Source organism: Scyliorhinus canicula, chromosome 7, assembly GCF_902713615.1.
Source record: "Scyliorhinus canicula chromosome 7, sScyCan1.1, whole genome shotgun sequence".
Lineage (NCBI taxonomy): Eukaryota > Metazoa > Chordata > Chondrichthyes > Carcharhiniformes > Scyliorhinidae > Scyliorhinus > Scyliorhinus canicula.
The window spans coordinates 172,726,048-172,746,427 of NC_052152.1; the positions used below are offsets into that span (position 1 = coordinate 172,726,048).

At 44.4% G+C, this 20,380-nt stretch overlaps 1 protein-coding gene across 2 annotated transcripts in view; it reads left to right on the forward strand.

Moving 5' to 3' along the window:
• The window catches only part of LOC119969546 (uridine-cytidine kinase-like 1), a 134,173-nt gene extending 114,277 nt beyond the window's left edge, over positions 1-19,896 (forward strand). For both annotated transcript variants that reach the window (XM_038803299.1, XM_038803298.1), the window contains exons 11-15: positions 990-1,052; positions 3,956-4,078; positions 4,245-4,352; positions 8,081-8,237; positions 18,923-19,896. In XM_038803299.1, the coding sequence (XP_038659227.1) occupies positions 990-1,052; positions 3,956-4,078; positions 4,245-4,352; positions 8,081-8,237; positions 18,923-18,969 (498 nt within the window). In that variant the 3' untranslated portion in view covers positions 18,970-19,896. The remainder of the gene's footprint in view (positions 1-989; positions 1,053-3,955; positions 4,079-4,244; positions 4,353-8,080; positions 8,238-18,922) is intronic.
• The last annotated feature ends 484 nt before the right edge of the window (positions 19,897-20,380 follow it).

Consider the following 20,380-nt stretch of genomic DNA (forward strand, 5'->3'; position numbering starts at 1 on the left):
GTAATGCCACCAAGCCTGCAACCCTCTGAGATACCTGCACTCCTCTAATACCTGCCGTTTGTGCATTTCCAATCAGATTTGCTCTACCATAGGTGACCATGCCTTCAGTTGCTGAGGCTCCAAGCTCTGGAGTACACTCCCAACCCACTGGGTGCACCGGTTTCATCCCACAGTTTAAAGATGTGCAGATTAGGCAGATTGGCCATGCTAAATTGTCCCTAGGTCTCCAAAGGTTAGGTGAGGTTACACGGAAAGGGCGGGGGGGGGGGGGGGGGGGGGGGCGGTGGTTGGGCCTAGATGGGGTGCTCTTTCAGAGGGTCAGTGCAGACTTGATGGGCCAACTGGCCTCCTTCTGCACTGTAGAGATTCTATGCTTCTACCTCTCTCCATCTCTCTACCTTGCTTTCCTCCTGCAAGGCATTTCTTAAAACCTACCCCTTTGACTAAGGGTGCGCTTTCCGGCCGCGTCCCGACAGAATCGGGGTGGGATGTGGCTGGTAGATCCTGGGTGAGGTCTCTCCAGGGTTCCCGACAGTATTAATCCTCACGAGATCTAACGAGATCTCGCGAGACGTTGCGATTTGGATCCTTCCCTTAATGGGTGGGACCCAAACTCTCCGAGTTAAGTGAGTTTTAAAAACTCATTTAACTCTGTCGAAACCGGATCGAACTGGCTCCCGGGATCTACTGGCCTCACCGAGGAGAGCCTGACCAGTTGCCATTCAACACTGGTCTCCAAAAACGGGGACCACTCAGAGCGGCACTTGGGGGTCTTCCAGGCAATCGGAGCCTTCCACCTCTGCCCCACAACCTTTCTACAGCAATCTTTTTTTTGTGGGCAGGGTTGGGATGTTAAAACTTTCAAGAGGTGCATATAGATTTGATGATCTCTGAATAATTGTGCATTCGTGTTATGAGCGAGAAGACTGGTATAATTGGTGTACATACTTTGCCTGATGAGAATACTGTTGCCTATTGTTTTGTGGCAGACATGCACAGTCCAGACACTGCAAGGAGAGAACTATGAAGGGAGAAGATTTGATGGCACAGGAGTAAGTATGAACAACATTTGACTCGAGTGCCATTTTACCATGAGCACAATGTTAACAATCAGCCAGAAACTGTGCCAATCTTAAATTATTTTTTACCCTTTCTTAATAATTGAAATGTTAGTGGTTTTTAAAAATAAATTTAGAGTACCCAATTCATATTTTCCAATTAAGGGCCAATTTAGCATGGCTAATCCGCCTAGCCTGCACATCTTTGGGTTGTGGGGGCGAAACCCATGCAAACGCAGGGAGAACGTGCAATCTCCACACGGACAGTGACCCAGAGCTGGGATCGAACCTGGGACCTTGGCGCCGTGAGGCAGCAATGCTAACCGCTGCGTCACCATGCTGTGTTATGGGCCAGGGTTTAGAGAACCTCAAAGTGTATCATGGAGTTCACCTGACCCACAACTTTTAATAGATTGTGGTATGGGCAGCACACTGCCCACTGTACAGGTGTGGTACAGTAGAAATGGAAAAGTATATTTTAAAGCAAAACAATGTTTATTCTATGAACTCAAGTTAACCTTTTTAAAACATACAGTGAACTTCTTAGCAAACATTAATTCAAATACAATCCCCAAAGAATATAACACTAAGTAAGCTTTCCGTTTAACATCCATACGACTTAAAACACCTTTTACCAGAATCACATCAGGTTAAAGTCACTACTGTTATTAGTTTTAAATCACCAGGATCGATTTACCGTCTTTAGATTACAGAGAGAGATTCATACACCTTCCGGCTGTGACTGCAGCTATCCAGCTCTGAAAACGAAACTAAAACACACCCTGCAGCAAACAGCCTAAAACAAAAGTAAAAAGCTGACAGACAACCCAGCTCAACCCACTCTCTGACATCACTGCAGTAGTAAACACTCATTTCTTAAAGGTACTCTCACTACAGATATTTATTTACACACCCATTTATAAACACCCATTTCTTAAAGGTACTCTCACATGACAGCTGCCCAAAATGTTATTGTTTAAAAGTCTCAAATGAATTTAGAGTAAGCATTTTCTGTGTTTTAGTTATCTTAATAATGTTGCCTTGTAAAAAGATCCAGTGGTAGAATTAGACATGTGTGACATGTATAAATGGTTGATTATTGACCTGCGTGAGATTGTGTTCAAAAAATGACATTTTGGTAGCATCACTTTGATAGAGTTTGTGTGCAGGGTAACTATATCAGTTTATCAGTGTATCAGCAAGCCGGTATATTCGGCTCATTTAAATATGTGCTCTCCCAATTCACCCGGGGCCCGGGATTCACTGACCTCGCCATTGACACCTGAACCCAGCCATCCTGGCATTGCCAAAGTGCCCAGGTATTAAGTTGCCAGTGGTTGGGGCCGGAGGCGAGGACCCTGCCCATAAAAGATGGGGTGAGGGGGGGCTTGAGGACTGCAGAAGAGGTAGGTTAGGTGAAGTGGGGGGTCCTGAGGCTGCATTGGGGGTGCAGAGAGGGTGAGGGTCGAAAGATCGGGTCTGCCTTTAAAAATGGCGCACCGATCCACGAGTCGCCATTCTTCCTGGCGAGCTAAGCTTGCCAATGAAGGAAATTACTTAAGAGTGGCCTCAATTGGGACTTCCTTGCCGGGGCATAAAAAAACCTGGCAAAGAACTGCTGAGTAGCGGGGTCTAGTGCCGAGAAACGTGTCATTCAGCCGACTTTAACTTGATTCCGCTGAATCGCGCTAGTTGTTCCTGAACTCGATAAGAAATCAATAGCTGCTCTATGTTTAATTGGATAAATGGAAGAGAAATAGTTTTTTGTAGCTGCAGCCAGTTCTGGGAGACTAGAGTTTATCAGAAACTGAAAGTCAGAGACTAATTAATCTGTCTTTCAATAGAGTTATGTGAATATGAATATTGCTCACTAATGAAATGAAATGAATGAAAATCGCTTATTGTCACGAGTAGACTTCAATGAAGTTACTGCGAAAAGCCCTTAGTTGCCACATTAGGGGCTGTTTAGCTCACAGGGCTAAATCGCTGGCTTTGAAAGCAGACCAAGGCAAGCCAGCAGCACGGTTCAATTCCCGTAACAGCCTCCCCGAACAGGCGTCGGAATGTGGCGACTAGGGGCTTTTTACAGTAACTTCATTTGAAGCCTACTCGTGACAATAAGCGATTTTCATTTCATTCATTTTCATTCCGGCGCCTGTCCGGGGAGGCTGGTACGGGAATCGAACCGTGCTGCTGGCCTGCTTGGTCTGCTTTCAAAGCCAGCAATTTAGCCCAGTGTGCTAAACAGCCCCTATTAACTGTATGTTTAGTGATTTGAGTTTAATAACATGGTAGTTGTCATTATCAACCAGAAGTTATCTTTTTAATTCCTGTTGAGAGCCAAGCAACTGCAAAGAAAAGTTGCTGACTAAGTTGTTTCAGTTTTATCCAATAAAACAGTGAGTTCTGTTATAATTAGCATTAATGCATCAAAATCCAGGCCACCTTGCACCTTAAGAAGATACTGCAAATCCACTGTATAGTGCAGAGCAAAAAATGTTTTTGAATGTTTAACAACTTAAAATAGTTTAGTGAGAGAACAAAAATATATGAAGCAAGTACAATGCTTGGTCAATACTGTTACAAACAGGACCCCTGTCGCTTTCCATAGCTGTGATATGCATAATATTTTTAAATGATAATTATATATGTAATGTGTGGCTTCAGTAGATTTGCTGTGTGATATCGATACATGAATTAATGTCACATTTGGACAACCGCAGGACCAGATCCTGGACTTCACATAGGCAACACCTCATCAATGTAGTGTAGAAAATTGTTCATAGAGCAAATAAACCTACAAGGTTGCTCTCAGTTCATTGGTCTAAACAGTGGTGTGTTACGAGCAGAGTCTTTCTATTTGTTGTCATTGCTTTTTTTTTTAATCCTCCTTAAAGATAACAGGAGTGTCAATTCTAAGAGCAGGAGAGACCATGGAGCCGGCCTTACGAGCAGTGTGTAAAGATGTGACAGTTGGTAAAATCCTGATCCAGACTAACCACATTACAGGGGAACCCGAGGTAAAAAAAAAACACACTTCCACTGCTTATTTGTGCTCTAACTGTACGCAATCAGGTTTACCATAACAATTAGAATTGAATAAACCCATGCTATTAAATCTCTCTGTTTTGAGGGACTGTAAATTGCTATTGCCAGCTCTCAAAATTGCTTTCTCCCAATTTCTAGCTTCATTACCTGAGACTGCCAAAGGATATCAGTGAGGATCATGTCATTTTAATGGACTGTACAGTGTCCACAGGGGCTGCAGCTTTGATGGCAATCCGGGTGTTACGGGTAAGATTGAACGTCTGGGTAATTTCAGATCCTATTTTGGAACTTATAACTTTCAAGCCACTTTATTTTTCATCTTTTAATTCGGATTGCAGCCACTCTTTATTTGTGAGCCATCTTCTACTGCTATATTGCTAAATATGATTCCGTCATATACTGTCAGGCCCTTAGACCCAACTTTACCAGGTTCTTAACAAGTCTATTGGCAGTCAACAAAAACTGCTTTAGCCTCATTAATGTTTGGAGTTGATTCCTTATAAGACCTTATAGCTATGGAAACACACAATTTAGGGGACATTTTTCCAGGTAAATGCTAGCAGCAGGAGAGCCTTGCCTTATTGGCACGTTCTGGAAAACTACCTCCTAAATGTGGGAGATAATGGGCGTGATTCACCCAAAACATGTCTAAGGGCTGGATTCTCCTGCCCTGCCTGCCACGAGAACGAATCGCGTGAGCCACGTACAATGGAGAACTCCATTGACCTCGGGCGGGATTCTCCGGTTGCCGGGCGAATGCAGCCAGAGAATCCAGCCCTTAGTGCCGTTTTGGGTGGGTTTGGCGGGATGTGTCCCACCGGCTTTTTTGGGTGAGAACCAGACCTGGATTCACCTGCACTTAGTCATTTATTTGGGCCTCGGGGAGTTTCTTCTGTTCTGGCCTACACTTAGAAATTATTTCAGCAGTGAGAACCTGACCCCCGCCAGCGAGACCGGCTCCTTGGAGATTGGGACGCCATTTTGAACGGGTGCCCGGATCTCTAAGTGAGGGCCCCCCATGCCCCCACCAAGGACATGCCACCCCGAGCAGACATGGGCATTCCCTCCACCGCCCCTTCCACCCACACCAAGTGAGAGCACCCCGCTATTATGTCGCTGAGGTCTTCTCCCCCCCCCCGCCTCCCCTTTCAGGACCCTTCTCTTTCCCCCCCCCCAATTTATGGTCAAGGCCCCCCTCAGGCCCCTGCCTTTGGCAGTGACAACCTGGCACCCTGACACTGCCAACCTGGGTGTCGGGGTTCCAGCGGGAGTGCCAGGCTACTGCCTTGCTTTCTCCCTGACCATCGGGCGGGGGGGGGGGCTCCAGTGGCCTCCGAGACCCCTGGAGTGGCCATCATGCCTGGTCTCCGCTTGTGGAGACCAGTGCTAATTGGAGCCTTGCCAGTGCGACCAGTGACTCCCGGGCGCCAGGAGAATGTGGCCTCTGGTAGGCCACGCGTATTTAAAAGAGCCCAGTGGCTAATTTAAGTATGATTATCTGAATCATGCCCAGCGTGCCTCGATTGGTGCCGAATGCACCGCAGTAATAGAATCCTGTCCAATATTTCAATAGTTTAACCTATTTATACAATTTAATTCATTAACCATTGTGGAAAACGTGGGGTGAGGGAACCGGAAGGGAATCAGCGGGGTCCATTCACTCCCCCTCGCCCCACCACCATCTCTGTGCATCCAATCAAGCTTCAGTTGACCAATTAGTGGCCACCCAACAGGAAGGAGGCCAATTCTACGTGCAAAGGAAGCTTGCTTCCTGACCACGAACCTTTCACTTTGCTCCCTTCCAAACCTTGCAGTTACTATCAATGTTTCTCATGCCTATTTTTAGATGCCACAATATAGCCAACTCTTGTGGCCTTGAGTTGCAGCTACGTACATCGAGGAATATGAATCACTCCTTGGTGTGAATACATAATTTGTGGGTTCTGAGAAATTGTTGTGCAATGGAAGGCTCAAATCGACACTCTAGGCTGGGATGGCATGTGACAGGTGGGTAATACCACAGTCACGGCAAGAATTATAAAGATTCCTGGTCTCCAAGCAGTCTTTATTATTCATTTGAAGGCACAACAACAATAAAAATTGTCAGTAAAGAGCCCAGAATCTGTTGGTACGGCCAACCATGGTCCTGGTTGCAGACCTTTTTACCACTCTTAATGCAACCCTTTTATGGCTGGTGTAAAAGTGCCCCAAATACTTTTTATATCTGAAGTCCAAAAATGCAGGAGGCACTGAAAAGCTATATATCATGGGGTTGTTCACATGTTTAACAGCTTGTTAATGAAAATTTTCAAAATGGTGAACAGGCTGCTGATTTCAGCACCTTGCATATTAGTAGAAACTGACATGATGACATTGGGTCGCCAGTCCGTTGTCATTACCCTAAACCTTTTGTCGACACGGAGCAGCGGTGCACATAATTTGGCAAAATTGATTCCTGGTGTCTGTACATTTAAACCTGGCTCAGTTTTATCTTGCAGGCAATTTTGCAAAGTTTAAATGTAATTTGCTTTTGATAGCCACAGACTAACGATGACTAGCATCAACACACCCAGAGATGTAAATTCCTTTTGTATTATGAGGCAGGTGGTGCTGATCACTGGACATGGGGCTGGATTTAATAGAGGAGACATATCTTGTCTGCTGGCTGGAGTGCCCAAGGCCCCACTTTGACAATTTTAGGGAAGGCCCACCAAGCACTCCGGCGCTTAGCTGGACAGCAGTGCACCTTCCCAGACTCCAGGACCCTGAGGGAAGTGCTCCTGCCCACTGTGAGCCGCCGGTCAATGCCATGGACTTAATCGGGATGGGGTGGGAAGGTGGCAGAGTCCCCACCTTCCACCCTCCCACCTGAACGTATGTCTCCCCTCACCACCAAACTGGCCACTGGGGAGGGCATTAAATTCTGCCCATATCCACAAGCAATTGCCTGGATTGTTAAAAAGTGAAAATTATTAAATTTGATGACAAACACTTTTATGCTGTCTAGATTTTTGGATTAGAAATCTTCTTTGTTTAAGTGATCTAACCTTTTGAACAGTGTAATTCATTGCTTCAGATGGCGCTTTAATGGGACATTTATTTAAATTGAAGACTCGAGTGCCTCTACAAATGGGATGTATAATTGATTGAATTAATCGACCCATGCCATCCAAACAACTTAAACATTTGCTTCCAATTGAATGCAGCTCGGCTCTTTTCTTACGGCCGCTCGGCCCATTCGGGCCGGAGAATCGGTGGACTGGCCACGTAGAGTGGCCCGCAACCGGCGCCATGCCAACCACGCCAGCGCCAATGGCGCTGATTCTCTGCTCTGCAAAGAATCACGTGCTGGCGCGGGGCGGCGTGGCGCGATTCGTGCGGCCCGCCGGCGATTCTCTGATCCAGCGCGGGGTCGGAGAATCCCGCCCTTTCTCTTTTGTGGCATTAATTGAAGATGTGCATGATTTGAAGTTTGCGATTTTTGCGATTAACCTGCACTGCACATGCAAATGTCCTTCAAATGGCTAAAGCTTGGGGAGCCTGAAGAGGGGGCCCTCCAGGGACTCCATAGCAGGGTGCCCTCAGGGGGGGGGGGGGGGGGGGGGTGGTAACGCCCATATGTGTGGGGTGGGTGACATTACCTATGGATGGGGGTGTGCGGGACCCACAAGCTCACTTTGCGATCAGAGTTCCTTTTCAAAATGGCGGCTCAATCCCAGAGTTCATCTCTCCAATGCTGAAAAAAATTCTAAGTGTGAGCTAAACCGGTGAGAAACTCCCCAGGGCCCAAAAAAGTGACTAAGTGTCGTTTAATAGTGGTGGGGAACTCACCGGCAGAGCAGCAACACCTGCCACAAATGGACTTAGAAATGATTCCGTTAAATTCCACCCTAAATGTTTTAACCAATTTTGCAGATTGCAGTTTTAAAATGAGGCAGAAAGGTTTACTCTGTCTAACTGGTGTTCCTTCACAGGACCATGATGTACAAGAGGATAAGATCTTTCTCATCTCCCTGCTGATGGCAGAGATGGGGGTACACTCGGTGGCATACGCCTTTCCACAAGTAAACATTATCACTACCGCTGTAGACAAAAAAGTCAATGATTTGTTCCACATCATCCCTGGCATAGGCAAGTATTTGAACGCAAAACTCTTTCTATGATCCCCATAAGTAATAAAAAAGAGCAGGTAAATATGTTTCCTATGAATGTTTCCAGCCATTGTAGGATATTGTTTCTGATTGGGAAATCTGTTTCCCAATGTCTGCCCAAACATCAGCACAGAGAGTAATATAACGTGTATGCATTCCTATTCAAACGTGAACTTCACCAGTCAGATATGTTCTGCAAGTCAAATGGTTTCTTATTTATGTTGATTTTTGAATTTAAAATATACTGGGCGGGATTCTCCGACCCCGCCGTCCGCCGAATTCTCCGGCACCGGAGATATGGCGGGGGCGGGAATCGCGCCGCTTCGGTCAGCGGCCGCTCGCAGCGCCCCCCACCCCGGTGATTCTCCGGCCCGCGATGGGCCGAAGTCCCGCTGGTTCTTTGCCAGTTCTACCGGTGTAGATTAGACTAGGTCCCTTACTGCGGGACCTGGCAGCGTGGGTGGGGTCCTGGGGGGGGTGCGGGGCGATCTGGCCCGGGGGGGGGGGTGCCCCCACGGTGGCCTGGCCCGCGATCGGGGCCCACCGAACCGTGGGCGGGCCTGTGCCGTGGGGGCATTCTTTTCCGACGCATCGGCCGTGTCTGCCTCCGCGATGGCCGACATGTAGGTGAACCCCCCCCTGCACATGCACAGGGATGATGTCAGCTGACGCTCCCGCGCATGCGCGGAATCGCGCCGGCCAGCGGAGTCCCTTCGGCCCCGGTTGGCACGGCGCCAAAGGCCTTCCACTCCAGCGCCGGCCTAGCCCCTAAACGTGCTGCGGATTCCGCACCTTTGGGGCGGGCCGATGCCGGAGTGGTTCACGCCACTCCGTCCCGCCGGGACCCCCCACCCTGCCGGGTACGGGAGAATCCCGCCCATTGTCCGGCTTCAAGCATTAAAAAGTCTGCAATGGATTAGCATTAAATTTCCAATCTCCTATTCCCTCACAATCATATTTACTGCATTTTCTACTTCGCCTGTACCACCCACATTGCCAAATTGCTCTACTTTTAGTAAATGTACATAACATTTTGGCCCAGATTTTATGGGCAGCCAAAAAGGAATGGTGTTCACTGATTGATAAGGAAATAGTCCAGAAAGATGGAGCAATCTCTGTTGCATGGTTTTCCCCCTTCCCAACATAAATTTGATTCTGGCACAGAGGCAAAGGAATCTCCAGGCATCCAGCAACATTGATGTGAACAGGCAGAGTAAGCAGCCAATCGCATTGAAATATTCTCACAGACAGCAAATCAGGCAGTAAAGTGCACAGAATCTTTCATTTTTTAATTAAATATTTTGCAGAGATTGCAAGAAATGTTTAGGTCATACATCCAGAATGTAGAAGCTGAAATATAAACCTCTTTAAAGTATGGGAACTTTTTATCATGAGGAGAAATTTGACATTCTACCAATAGAACATTTCATGGGTAGTAAGGCTGTTCAGCATAATTAGGAACTAAGTACACCATTAAAAAAAGGTGCATCTCATTCAATAAGGTGTAACGTTTTCACATGAGATTGATAGCATAAAAGAGCGAGTTGTCAACACTTCAGTGATTTCCACTGGTTGCAGTCTGGGGGTAACTTCAGCAGCGCACTCTTATCTCGAACTGTAGAATCATTGGCAGCACATCTGGATTTCTGTGATTAGCTGCGCATGTGAAGACTTCAGGGGAGTAAATTAAATGCTAACAGCTTTGCTGTCATTCATGCCGCAAAACCTCAGCCCTATATTTTTAAGTAGTCCCCATTGTTTCCTAATGGTTTTTTCGGGGGTTTTTGTTTCCAATTTTCAAATAGATTTCTCTGACATGTTAATGTAACTAAAGTTATACTTCATTGTGAGTTAAAGTAATTTTATTCCCTTCTCAAAGCTACAAAGTCATAGAATCATAGAATTTACAGTGCAGAAGGAGGCCATTCGGCCCATCGAATCTGCACCGGCCCTTGGAAAGAGCACCCTACCCAAGCCCGCACCTCCATCCCATCCACGTAACCCAGTAACCCCACCAAACCTTTTTGGACACAAAGGGCAATTTATCATGGCCAATCCACCTAACCTGCACATCTTTGGACTGTGGGAGGAAACCGGAGCACCCGGAGGAAACCCACGCACACACGGGGAGTACGTGCACACTCCACACAGATGGTGACTCAAGCCGAGAATCGAACCTGGGACCCTGGAGCCGTGAAGCAAAAGTGCTAACCACTATGCTACCGTGATGCCATCAATGCACCCCTCCTTGCTTTCTCCAAAGACCAATTCCGATTCAAATCCAATTCATGGTCTCCACGAGAGAGTTATACAAGATACAAGCTGACAAGGATGGGCATTGCACCTGATCTTGGGCTTGATTGTATACTTGATCTTATTAATCCACAAATAAAAGCTGCTTCCCAGGTTCCCTTTTGTGCATTCTGAATTCTCAGCAGCATGCCATTAGAGCTAGGTTAAACACGTCACCCCTGTGGTTGTAGTTTGGTGCCAGTGTGATTGTGATCTTTACTTGCCAAGACTATTCAACTAATTATGAGAAAAAGAAACTCTGGGGCAAAATAAAGAATGGATTGCTAAGTAATTGCCACTATGTTTGTGACAGATTCCTAATCTGTCGCCTCATTGTGTTTTTGTGATTATCTTAACGTGCAACATTTTCATTACCATCTGCCCAACTAATGTTTTTTAAAAAAAATATATTTAACTGATTGGGGTTCTGCCAGGTTACCCTCTTTACCTGCAATGAAAGCAAAATGCTGCAGATGCTGGAAATCTGAAACAAAAACAGAAAATGCTGGATAAACTCAGTAGGCCTGGCAGTACTTGTGGAGCGGAACAAGAGTTAACGTTTTGAATCACAATAATCCTTCTACAGAATTGAATTTTTAGGACACCAGAAACATTGGTCGGACACGCTGCTTTTTAGTACACTGGAAACACTGAACGGGCTCACTGCTTTTTAGTACACTGGAAACACTGAACGGGCTCACTGCTTTTTAGTATACTGGAAACACTGAATGGACTCGCTGCTTTTTAGTACACTGGAAACACTGAACGGACTCACTGCTTTTTAGTATACTGGAAACACTGAACGGACTCACCGCTTTTTAGTATACTGGAAACACTGAATGGACTCACTGCTTTTTAGTACACTGGAAACACTGAATGGACACACTGCTTTTTAGTACACTGGAAACACTGAATGGACTCGCTGCTTTTTAGTATACTGGAAACACTGAATGGACTCACTGCTTTTTAGTACACTGGAAACACTGAATGGACACACTGCTTTTTAGTATACTGGAAACACTGAATGGACTCATCGCTTTTTAGTACACCAGAAGCACTGAATGGACTCGCTGCTTTTTAGTACACTGGAAACACTGAACGGACTCGCTGCTTTTTAGTACACTGGAAACACTGAACGGACTCACTGCTTTTTAGTATACTGGAAACACTGAACAGACTCACCGCTTTTTAGTATACTGGAAACACTGAATGGACCCACCGCTTTTTAGTATACTGGAAACACTGAACGGACTCACTGCTTTTTAGTACACTGGAAACACTGAACGGGCTCACCGCTTTTTAGTACGCTGGAAACACTGAACGGACTCGCTGCTTTTTAGTACACTGGAAACACTGAACGGACTCGCTGCTTTTTAGTATACTGGAAACACTGAACAGGCTCACCGCTTTTTAGTATACTGGAAACACTGAACAGATTCACTGCTTCTTAGTATACCGGAAACACTGAACAGACTCACTGCTTTTTAGTATACTGGAAACACTGAACGGGCTCACTGCTTTTTAGTACACTGGAAACACTGAACAGACTCACCGCTTTTTAGTATACTGGAAACACTGAACAGGCTCACCGCTTTTTAGTATACTGGAAATGCCGAATGGACCCACTGCTTTTTAGTATACTGGAAACACTGAACAGACTCACCGCTTTTTAGTACACTGGAAACACTGAACAGACTCACCGCTTTTTAGTACACTGGAAACGCTGAACAGGCTCACCGCTTTTTAGTACACTGGAAACACTGAATGGACCCACTGCTTTTTAGTACACTGGAAACGCTGAATGGACACACCGCTTTTTAGTATACTGGAAACACTGAATGGACTCACTGCTTTTTAGTATACTGGAAACACTGAATGGACACACCGCTTTTTAGTACACTGGAAACGCTGAATGGACACACCGCTTTTTAGTATATTGGAAGCACTGAATGGACTCACCGCTTTTTAGTATACTGGAAACACTGAACAGGCTCACTGCTTTTTAGTACATCAGAAGCACTGAATGGACTCACTGCTTTTTAGTATACTGGAAACACTGAATGGACACACCGCTTTTTAGTATACTGGAAACACTGAACAGACTCACTGCTTTTTAGTACACTGGAAACACTGAACAGGCTCACCGCTTTTTAGTATACTGGAAACACTGAATGGACTCACTGCTTTTTAGTACGCTGGAAACACTGAATGGACTCACTGCTTTTTAGTACACTGGAAACACTGAATGGACTCACCGCTTTTTAGTACACTGGAAACACTGAATGGATACTCCGCTTTTTAGTACACTGGAAATGCTGAATGGACACACCGCTTTTTAGTACAGCAGAAGCACTGAATGGACTCACTGCTTTTTAGTACACTGGAAACACTGAATGGACACACTGCTTTTTAGTACACTGGAAACACTGAATGGATACTCCGCTTTTTAGTACACTGGAAATGCTGAATGGACACACCGCTTTTTAGTACAGCAGAAGCACTGAATGGACTCACCGCTTTTTAGTACACTGGAAACACTGAATGGATACTCCGCTTTTTAGTACACTGGAAATGCTGAATGGACACACCGCTTTTTAGTACAGCAGAAGCACTGAATGGACTCACCGCTTTTTAGTACACTGGAAACACTGAATTGACACACCGCTTTTTAGTACACTGGAAATGCTGAATGGACACACCGCTTTTTAGTACACTGGAAACACTGAATGGATACTCCGCTTTTTAGTACACTGGAAATGCTGAATGGACACACCGCTTTTTAGTACAGCAGAAGCACTGAATGGACTCACTGCTTTTTAGTACAGCAGAAGCACTGAATGGACTCACCGCTTTTTAGTACACTGGAAACACTGAATGGACACACCGCTTTTTAGTACACTGGAAATGCTGAATGGACACACCGCTTTTTAGTACACTGGAAACACTGAATGGATACTCCGCTTTTTAGTACACTGGAAACACTGAATGGACACACCGCTTTTTAGTACACTGGAAACACTGAATGGACACACCGCTTTTTAGTACACTGGAAATGCTGAATGGACACACCGCTTTTTAGTACACTGGAAACACTGAATGGACACACCGCTTTTTAGTATACTGGAAACACTGAATGGACTCACTGCTTTTTAGTATACTGGAAACGCTGAATGGACTCACTGCTTTTTAGTATACTGGAAATGCTGAATGGACACACTGCTTTTTAGTATACTGGAAACACTGAATGGACACACCGCTTTTTAGTACACTGGAAATGCTGAATGGACACACCGCTTTTTAGTACACTGGAAATGCTGAATGGACACACCGCTTTTTAGTACACCAGAAGCACTGAATAGACACACCGCTTTTTAGTACACTGGAAACACTGAATGGACACACCGCTTTTTAGTACACCAGAAGCACTGAATAGACACACCGCTTTTTAGTACACTGGAAACACTGAATGGACACACCGCTTTTTAGTACACTGGAAATGCTGAATGGACACACCGCTTTTTAGTACACTGGAAATGCTGAATGGACTCACCGCTTTTTAGTATACTGGAAACACTGAATGGACTCACTGCTTTTTAGTACACTGGAAACACTGAATGGACACACCGCTTTTTAGTACACTGGAAATGCTGAATGGACACACCGCTTTTTAGTATACTGGAAACACTGAATGGACACACCGCTTTTTAGTACACTGGAAATGCTGAATGGACTCACTGCTTTTTAGTACACTGGAAACACTGAATGGACACACCGCTTTTTAGTACACTGGAAACACTGAACGGACTCACTGCTTTTTAGTACACTGGAAACACTGAATGGACTCACTGCTTTTTAGTACACTGGAAACACTGAATGGACTCACTGCTTTTTAGTATACTGGAAACACTGAATGGACTCACTGCTTTTTAGTACACTGGAAACACTGAATGGACTCACTGCTTTTTAGTATACTGGAAACACTGAATGGACACACCGCTTTTTAGTATACTGGAAACACTGAATGGACTCACTGCTTTTTAGTATACTGGAAACACTGAATGGACTCACTGCTTTTTAGTACACTGGAAACACTGAATGGACTCACTGCTTTTTAGTACACTGGAAACACTGAATGGACTCACTGCTTTTTAGTATACTGGAAACACTGAATGGACTCACTGCTTTTTAGTACACTGGAAATGCTGAATGGACTCACTGCTTTTTAGTATACTGGAAACACTGAATGGACTCACTGCTTTTTAGTACACTGGAAACACTGAATGGACTCACTGCTTTTTAGTACACTGGAAACACTGAATGGACTCACTGCTTTTTAGTATACTGGAAACACTGAATGGACTCACTGCTTTTTAGTACACTGGAAATGCTGAATGGACTCACCGATTTTTAGTACACTGGAAATGCTGAATGAACACACCGCTTTTTAGTACACTGGAAACACTGAATGGATACTCCGCTTTTTAGTACACTGGAATTACCAGCCATACTCACTGCTATTTATCCCCCCCCCCCCCCCCCCCCCCCCCCCGCCCCCCATGCACTAATTTACTCTGAAAACAATTGTAATATTCCCTTCTTTCTATAAAGTTTTTTGCAGAATCCAATCTCAAACATTTCCTTCCTCATTGCGATAATTGCGTCAGCAACAATTCTTTAAGCCGTACACAAAGTTTTTAACCCAAGATCAGCCCAGTGCAGGATTTTTCATAATCCTTTCAAAGATCACAAATCCCAATCAACCCTATCCAACTAAAACCAACTCATTCTCTCATGTGTGATTTTGTATCCAGTCTAGAATTCCCACATGTGTAACACCAATATCCTGGAATTCTGGATCTGGCCAGTTAGCATGATTCCCAGGTCATGACCTGAAAAAGAAACTTCATTTAATTATATTTCCCTTTTGTTAGCTTTTTGACTTAAATCACTGAACCCTCTATCAGGAAATCACAATGCCAGTCAGAAAAGCATTAAAGCTTGAAGCACACCAACATTATCAGCACTCAAACAGAGAAATAAAGCATGGGCTTTAAAACAATGATAACCAAAATGAATTACGTCAGCGCTCCAGCAATACTTGCTTTAAACTTCAGAAATGCTTATAATTAAAACTCAAGACAAGATTAACTTAATAAAACATTGACATATATAGCCCATACCAATGATAAAAAACAATTCTGTGAACATCCGCGTTAAACAAAAGGAACGCACAGATTCTCACAGCTGTTAAATTACATACAGCTATTCTCAGCATTCTCTCCCAGCGATAGGTTCTTAGAACATAGAACAGTACAACACAGAACAGGCCCTTCGGCCCTCGATGTTGTGCCGAGCAATGATCACCCTACTCAAACCCACGTATCCACCCTATACCCGTAACCCAACAACCCCCCCCTTAACCTTACTTTTTAGGACACTACGGGCAATTTAGCATGGCCAATCCGCCTAACCCGCACATCTTTGGACTGTGGGAGGAAACCGGAGCACCCGGAGGAAACCCACGCACACACGGGGAGGACGTGCAGACTCCGCACAGACAGTGACCCAGCCGGGAATCGAACCTGGGACCCTGGAGCTGTGAAGCATTTATGCTAACCACCATGCTACCCTGCTGCCCCTTAGGACAGAACACTGCTAACTCACAATTTTATTAAATAATTAGGCACAAGCAGTGATCACATTCACACTTACAATTCAATGCACCTCTTGAAATACGTGACACACACATTAAACAAGTGAGGAAAATATCTTAAAGCAACATACAACGGCAAGACTACAGACACAAAAACAGCACTTACAGACACACAAGGAATCACATTCAGACGGGAAAAGGATTTATACTTCAGCAAAATACACAGAACCTCACAAGTTATTTCTTTTTGTTGTCTTTTCACACAGCACCTGAACTATACTGTGGGCTATGAATTAATTTCTTACTTTCTCCTAATTATCTTAACCTTACTAGGTGGGATTTAGAGAAACGGGTTGTTTTAAGACTTGCTTAGGCACACAAGCAGCTAGTGTGAGTCATCTCGCTGAAAAGGGAGCTCGCCTCCTGTAACTACCGCTTCCACCAGCTGCTCATTTCCCAATTACCCTTTTAACTCCACTATCTGAAACTTACACAGCGGGTGACCAGCTTCTATGTGATACAGCTTCTTTTTAAAGATCCTCTGGCATCAGACAGTTCCTGTGAGCACCTCTCATGTGTCTCGTTACTTTCTGTGAGGTACTTGCAAGACAGCTCCTGCATGAAAACTGGATATACGCTGCTGTTGCTATACTGTAGCTGACTGCTCAGCTCCTAACCCTAACGTATGAACCTGCCTCTCTAAACCATCTACCTCCTGATCTTTCTGCTGGAAATTCTTTCTCAAATTCTCCGTCTCCCAATTTATTTCTATAAATTTTTCAAAATCCCATCAACTTTCTGAGCATGGTAATCTGCTCCACAAGCGAAAAGGCTCATTGCCTTTTCATTTCTTAACTACTTTGCTCATTCTGTCTCTTTACTGCACTCCGAGGCAGTAGAGTAGTGGTGTTGTCGCTGGACTAGTAACCCAGAGTTATTCTCTGAGGACCCAGATTCAAATCCCACCTTGGCACGTGGTGAAATTTGAATTCAATAAAAGTTAATTGTCTTAAAAACCAATCTGGGTCACTAATGTTCTTTAGGGGAAGAAATCTGTCATCCTTACCTGGTCTGACCGACATGTGACTCCAGATCCACAGTAATGTGGTTGACTTTTTAAAATAAATTTTTCCAATTAATAGGCAATTTAGTGTTGCCAATCCAGATACCCTGCACATCTTGGGGTTGTGGGTGAGACCCTCGCAGCACAGTAGCATAGTGGTTAGCACTATGGCTTCTCAGCACCAGGGTCCCAGGTTCAATTCCCGGCTTGGGTCACTGTCTGTGCGGAGTCTGCACGTTCTCTTTGTGTCTACGTGGGTTTCCTCCAGACGCTCCGGTTTCCTCGCGAAAGTCCCGAAAGACGTGCTATTAGGTAACTTGGACATTCTGAATTCTCCTGTGTACCCGAACAGGCGCCGGAATGGGCGACTAGGTGCTTTTCACAGTAACTTAATTACAGTGTTAATGTAAATCTACTTGTGACAAGAAAGATTATTATTATGTGCAAACTCCACACGGAGTGACCTGGGCTACGATCGAACCCGAGTCCTCGGCGCTATTATACCACCACTGTGCTGCCATTTCACCTATGTGGTTGACTCTTAAATGCCATTAAGGATGGACAATAAATGCTGGCTCAGCCAGCGACACCCATATCCCATGAACAAATTTTTTTAAATTCCCAGCCTTGTATGTTGGTTCAGATCCTCAAACCGGCCCTACCGGCTTCCCATTTCAAATTTCAAATGCTGACCACCCTATCTAATTAGTGATAAATTAACATTCTCACCGATCCTCTGCTGTCAGCATTCGATCCGGTTCCAGTGTCCCTATATTGTGAGGATCCTGCCGATTACGCCAAATTGTTCTGGTCAAAGATTGAAACTACTCAAGTCCGTAAGTTGCAGGAACTGAGACTTTATTCAGAAGCATATTTGAGAGATATAGCTGTGGAACATCTTTATATCTTTTGGTAAGCACCCTTTCACTATAAATCATAATAAGCAGCATTATACTTATTGCAGCTGTATCTTAACTAACCAAATGCTGAAGTCTGCTTCTTATCAAAGATTTTACAGTGCAGAAGGAGGCCATTCGGCCCATCGAGTCTGCACCTGCCTTGGAAAGAGAGCCCTACTAAAGCCCATGCCTCCACCCTATCCCCGTAACCTTACTTTGAACACTAAGGGAAATTTAGCATGGCCAATCCACATAACCTGCACATCTTTGGACTGTGGGAGGAAACCTGAGCACCTGGAGGAAACCCACGCAGATACGGGGAGAACGTACCCACTCCGCACAGTGACCCAAGCCGGGAATCGAACCTGGGACCCTGGAGCTGTGAAACAACTGTGCTAACCACTGTGCTACCGTGCTGCCCACTTCTTATCAGACTTTTGCTTAGCCATCCTGTGAGGGTCATTAACTTTGTGATTGTTACTTTCCTACACCAGCATTCTGAGAAAGGGCTCTAATAACTATTGCTTTAAAGCTGCTGATGCTCATTACTACATTTGCCTACTTCAAAGTTATTAATGCCAAATTATTTCAATTACACCACTTCGGACAGCTATCCCACCATTGATTGTTTATATGTCGCCGTAGTGTTGAGACTCCTTTGATATCCGGCTATTCAATGCCCCTTTCAGTTGATATTCATGTTGTAATAGGAGTTTCAATTTGAGGTGATGTGATGTAGCGCATTTTTCTAATTTCAGGTAACTTTGGCGATCGTTACTTTGGAACCGATGCCCCTACAGACTGATGTGAGGATGGTGACAGACCTGCATCACAGATCTGCATATTTTTACTTATGCACTTTCAGGCATTACAGTTTTTCATAGATCACTGGGTGAATTAAATAAGCTTCACACTAAGTGTTTCATGTACTTTTCAACCTCCATCCTTTAATTGGAAAGGACAGGACATCATATGTAGGTGGATTGAATGAGAATACCTCTGTTTTGCACCAGGAGTGCTAACTCTAAAAATTCACCCCATCATCTCCTTTCTTTAGAATAACTCATTAGCCTAAATCAATTTGATGCGTGTGGAACCCATTAGCAAACAATATCCTGTGGCCAACTAATTGTTTGTATACAAAATAATAATGTTTTTTTTTTAAGTTTCTTGAACCATTAGTAACAATGAAAAATCGCTTTCCGAGCTCTGTAAAGTTTGCTTTTTTTAAAATGCTGTCTGAGCAATATAAATGATTTTTAATTTAAGATAAATGAATGTAAGATTGCACACAATTATTTAAGCAAGTACTTTATAACTGTTTGAAAACTTGATTCAGGGTCGCAGCATAGAAAATGTGCTTGCGAGTTGGGTATCCTTTGTCGTACTTAGTTTGATATCTATATTGATATTAGTTTGTTGTGATATCACGAATAAATGCATTTAATGTCCTTTTTTTGTGATATTACACAACTATGGTTATTCTGAGGTTTTCCTGAGCACTTTGGGAGAAGCTAATTTGTGCAATGTCATTCCTATGAAGAGAATTAGTGCAAATTTAAATGCATTGTGAACCAATTTGTACCCGAGGAAATATTTGCTGTATCACTCCACCTTGACTATGGTCTTTTTTTTGTGTGTGACTGTTAGACTGAAGTCATGTTGTTAAGGAATCCTGCCGTTAAGATATGGAAATCTGATGTATTCTGAAATTAAAAGCTTTATATTTTGATTTCTTGACTGTGACCTAAAAATTTCCCCTCCGCACGTCCGGTGCATGTTGACAGCACACAATCAGCAAATTATACCTAACCAAACACTTTAATTTGCCGATTGTTGCGTCACTGGTTGGAAAATTCTCCAGTCTGACTTTTTGCCATCATCCAGTGAAACTGAACTAGAAAATCTAGGGAAGGATGTCACTTCTCCGCAGTAAGGAGAGGAAATAAACGGGCTAAACACTCACGTATATCATAACAGCCCGTGGGGCGGCACAGTGGTTAGCACTCCTGCTTCACTGCACCACGGACCTGGGTTCAATTTTGACTTTGAGTGACTGTCTGGGTGGAGTTTGCACTTTCTCCCCGTATTTGTGTGGGTTTCCTCCGGGTGCTCTGGATTCCTCCCAAAGTCCAAAGATGTGCAGGGTAGGTTGGTTGGCCATGTTAAATTGCCCCTTAGTGTCCAACGGTTAGGTGGGTTACGGGGATAGGGTG